The sequence below is a fragment of the Microtus ochrogaster genome, chromosome 4, assembly GCF_000317375.1.
Source record: "Microtus ochrogaster isolate Prairie Vole_2 chromosome 4, MicOch1.0, whole genome shotgun sequence".
Taxonomy (NCBI): domain Eukaryota; kingdom Metazoa; phylum Chordata; class Mammalia; order Rodentia; family Cricetidae; genus Microtus; species Microtus ochrogaster.
In genome coordinates, this window is record NC_022011.1 from 45,982,584 (window position 1) to 45,986,686 (window position 4,103).

The 4,103-nt window shown below is 48.5% G+C and overlaps 1 protein-coding gene across 10 annotated transcripts in view; it reads left to right on the plus strand.

The window, feature by feature from the left end:
- The window catches only part of Fnbp1 (formin binding protein 1), a 123,649-nt gene that overhangs the window by 101,049 nt on the left and 18,497 nt on the right, over window positions 1-4,103 (plus strand). For 8 of the 10 annotated variants that reach the window (XM_013345870.2, XM_013345873.2, XM_013345875.2 and 5 more), the window contains one exon: window positions 946-960. The exons of the other annotated variants lie outside the window; for them this stretch is intronic. In XM_013345870.2, coding sequence (XP_013201324.1) covers window positions 946-960 — 15 coding nt within the window. The remainder of the gene's footprint in view (window positions 1-945; window positions 961-4,103) is intronic. 10 annotated transcript variants of the gene reach the window in all.

Sequence of the window (4,103 nt, forward strand, 5' to 3'; positions counted from 1 at the left end):
AGACCAGGCTGGTCTCGAACTCACAGAGATCCACCTGCCTCTGCCTCCCGAGTGCTGGGATTAAAGGCGTGCGCCACCATCGCCCGGCAGTCTTACAGAATCTTGTTTCTGTTTCGTTGCCTTCTTTTGGCCTCTGCAGACGGCATACTCGCTATGTTTTTTGTTTGTTTGGTTTTGGTTTTTCAAGACAGGGTTTCCCTGTGTAACTATCCTGTCTGTCCTGGAACTCGTTTTGTAGACTATGCTGGTCTGGAACTCACAGAGATCCACCTGCCTCTGCCTCCCAAGTGCTGGGATTAAAGACGTGCATCACCACACCTGACAAAATAAAAAGAAAAATACTATTAAAAAATTAAAAAGCACCCATGTGAGAGGGTGTGTAGGGGAGCGTGCCGGTGACCCCAGTACTCGGGAGCAGAGGAGAAGCCTTCCTGAAAATGTAAGGCCATCCCAGCCACTGCTGACCGTTGGGTAATCCTGTCTCAAAACTAAAATTTTTAAAAGGATCTGCCTAGATGTCCTGGGGGAGATGTGGTGAACAAAGTGCCGTGCGGTTCTCTTCCTTTCAGGGTCCTTGTGTGTCGCTGCTGTGCCTGGCAGAGTTAGGGCCCTGGGTTCTGTTCCCAGCACCACCTCAGGTCACCCTCCCCAGCAAGCTGGTTCTCACGGGCGGCCAGTGGGAGCGGCAGTGCAGGGTCAGGAGGGCTCTCCACTCACACTTTGTCGTGGCTCTGGCTCCCAAGCCACCTAAGACGTTTCTGTATGACCAACCCCTCCTGTGAACTTTTGCACAGATCTGCCCTGGCCATTTTCACAAGTTGGCAGGTGAGCTGAGGTTACGAGTCCTGTGGGACTGGCCAAGTGCCCCCTCTTCTGACCTGTGTTTTTTTTCTCTCTCTCTCCTTCTCTCTTCCCGTTTGTTACCTCTTCAATTTTTCCGTGAAGCTTTCTCTCAAGCTGGTAAGCATAAAGTCCCCCGTGCATGTCCCTAGTCTAATCGGGGTTTGGTGTGTGTTATAGATGCTATGCCCTGGGCACCCTGCCTCCAATATTAACTGCTCACATTCGACTTCCCTTCGGGCGCTTTTGTTGATGTTTATTTGACCTCTGGATGTGTGACTGTCTTATTCACTAAGAAAATTAATACTTAACGTGATTTGGTTCTCCTTGCTGTGGGGGCCTTATGACTATGCCAAGTATTAATCTACTGTTGATATTCATCAGAATGTAAATGTCAGAAATTGGGGAATGTTCCTACTGGGTCGATTTAAATAGATGAAAGGTACTTCTTCCTGGGAACCACTAAAGGAGACACTTGGGAGACAGAGGCAGGAGGTTCTCTGTGAGTTTGGGGCCAGTCTGGTCTACATAATGAGTTCCAGGCCAGCCAGGGCTACAAGAAGAAACCCTGTCTTAAAAACAAAACAGAACAACCAACCAAACTAACAAAAAACAAAACAAAACGAAACAAAAAAGCACAAAACATACACACAAAAAAACCAAAAAAAAAAAAAAAAAAAACTAGGAGCCTGAAGGAGACACTTGGGTGTGTATCACACCTGTAGTGACTACTCAGGTTTTTGGTAGGAAAAACTGGCAGGAACTGAGACCTCCTGAGGACCTGCTTAGGTCTCTGGATGCCTTGAGTAAAGGTGAGTTCAGAGGCCACAGGTCCTCTGATGGACAAAGGGAAGCCCTTTGTCCACCCTTGCTTGAGCTGTCTGCCTAATGTCTGTGTCTTTCTTTTCCTTCACGGTGTAGCCCTAGAGTAATTGTTCGATTTGTTAAAGGAAAATCCTAACCAACATAACCCACTATGCTTTGAGAATGAATAAGGACTGGGAACATGGATCCTTTCGGAATACACACCCTTCACTAGCTCAGGAGTAAGCTGTTGCTTCTGTGCCGTTCTTTGAAGTCAATGAAAAAGCGAAACACTGGGAGCTAGAGCGAAGCTCGGTGGATAAGAGCGCTTGCCCTTACAAGCATACGGACTCTAGTTTAGATTCCCAGGAAGGTTCCCCTTCAGTGGCACCATCTCAAAAGCCAGGTCATCCCAGCACTGAGGGGTGGAGAGAGGTGAGCTCCAGAGGTGCACTGGACAGCCAGCCTCACGGAAAAGCCAGTCTCAAGGCTGTAAGGTAGAGAGAGAAGACGCCCGACTTCCTGCTTGGGTGACACCTTAGTATATGCACATCCACAAACACACACAGAGTGTTGGGTAGGAAATGGGTTTATTTGTAAAAGCAAATATCTCAAGAACCTGTTTCCACCCAGGACTTATGTCCAGGGGCAATTTATGTGCCGCCCTGAGAGGAAGCAAGGCTGAATATGGAGCCATTTAACCTGGGTGTGTGTGACCACACCTTCCATGGCTGGTTCCACCATTCTGCAAACTGGGCTATTCCAGTCACGTCAGAGACACCCTTGCTGACTCAGAGCTAGAAACAAGAGCCCCATCTCCACAAAATGAGTCACACGCCAGAGCTTTGAGAAAATGTAAACTTCAAAAGCCTAATTGGGTGAGACGCCCTTTCTACTGATACTAAGTTTATATGAGAAGCTACTGACTTGAATCACCATAGCAACCAAGGTTTGAGGCTTTTCCAGTGACTTGTTTTCAAATAACAGTGGTATTTGAATAGTGAGGGTAGCCGTTGACGGGACCTGGCTGGTCACTTGTTGCTTTATCAGTTGGAGATAACATGTAGATCAGCTAGGCTATTCTATCAGTTGTCAGTAGTAACCAGTGCTGTCTCTGCTGTGGCTAGTTACGGGCCACCAGCCCAGAGTGTTCCTTACAGGTGTCTCTGCCATTTAGATGCCATCCAAGCCTCACACCTGTTCTACATACACTCAAAAGATCCAGGTCATTGCTGAGCCAGCCACGTTCAAGTGCAGGCAGTCTCTGCCGCTTCTGTCCCAGACACTGCAGCAACACCCTTTCCATCGCCACAGACCGGGCTAGAGGGCCCTCTGGCCACTGACAGATTGCCTTGCTTCCACAGGCCAGTGACTTGTATTGAATTTTGTTACATCCCAGACTTTAAAAACAAGCAAACAAACACCTCCAGAAATCTCAGCCAGGAAGATAGATCTAAAGGTGAAAGTGTTTGTAAGCCTAACCAGGAGAGCTTGAGTCTAAATTTCCAGAGCTGATGTAAAAACCCCATGCCCAGCATGCATGTCCGCAAGACCAGTGCCCCGTCGGGAGATAGAGCGTGCAATGGAGAAACATACTCTGTCCAAACAAGGGAAAATAAGAACCCCTGGGGGGGGGGGTGTTTTCCTGTACGCGTGCAATATCAATCTAGAAAACAAGTATCAGGGTCGTCAAGATGGTTGGGGGCAGGGGTGCTTGGTGCTAAGCCCCGCTAAGTCCCCATGGCCTGAGTTCCATTCCAGAGACACACATGATTGAAAGATGGAGCTGACTCCCACAGGTTGTATAGTAAGTAATAATTGTGAAGACAGGTTTCCCTCCCAGCTCAACACCTGAACAGAGGGACCAGAAAGATAGACACGGAGATTTTCAAATAGCACACACCAGAGAAGGAAACCGCCTCAGCCTCCGTCATACTGAGGGACCCGCTTGCTTGGCTTGGAGACAGGAATGTCACCCGCCCTCTCTCCCCTCGACCAGCACGCACACTCAGGATGGGGCTCTGATCTCCATTTGGCCCAAGAGGCAAATATTTGCTGACTCGTTCTTCCCAGCCCGTCCATCTTCCTCATAATCGGCCTACAAGCTTCTGTCACAAGTCCCCAAGTGAGCCACTTGGCAAACCCCAGTGGATTCCGGAATCACATTCCCTGGGCCCCCTTTCTTCTCGCTCCCAAGTCAATCTCGCCCTTGTTTGAAAAGAATTGAGGTTTTCAAGTAAAATCTCCCTTGTAAAATCTCTCCTGGCTTTCGCTGGGCCTGTTGAATGCATCTCATTCTTTATGAAAACGGCCTTACTTGAGGAAAAGCTCTTAGCACTACAGTGAAGCCACGGCTCTCCAGCAAGGAGGCAGTCTTTGCTTTTGGGTTTTTTTTTGTTTTGTTTTTCGAGACAGGGTTTCTCTGTGGTTTTGGAGCCTGTGCTGGAACTAGCTCTTGT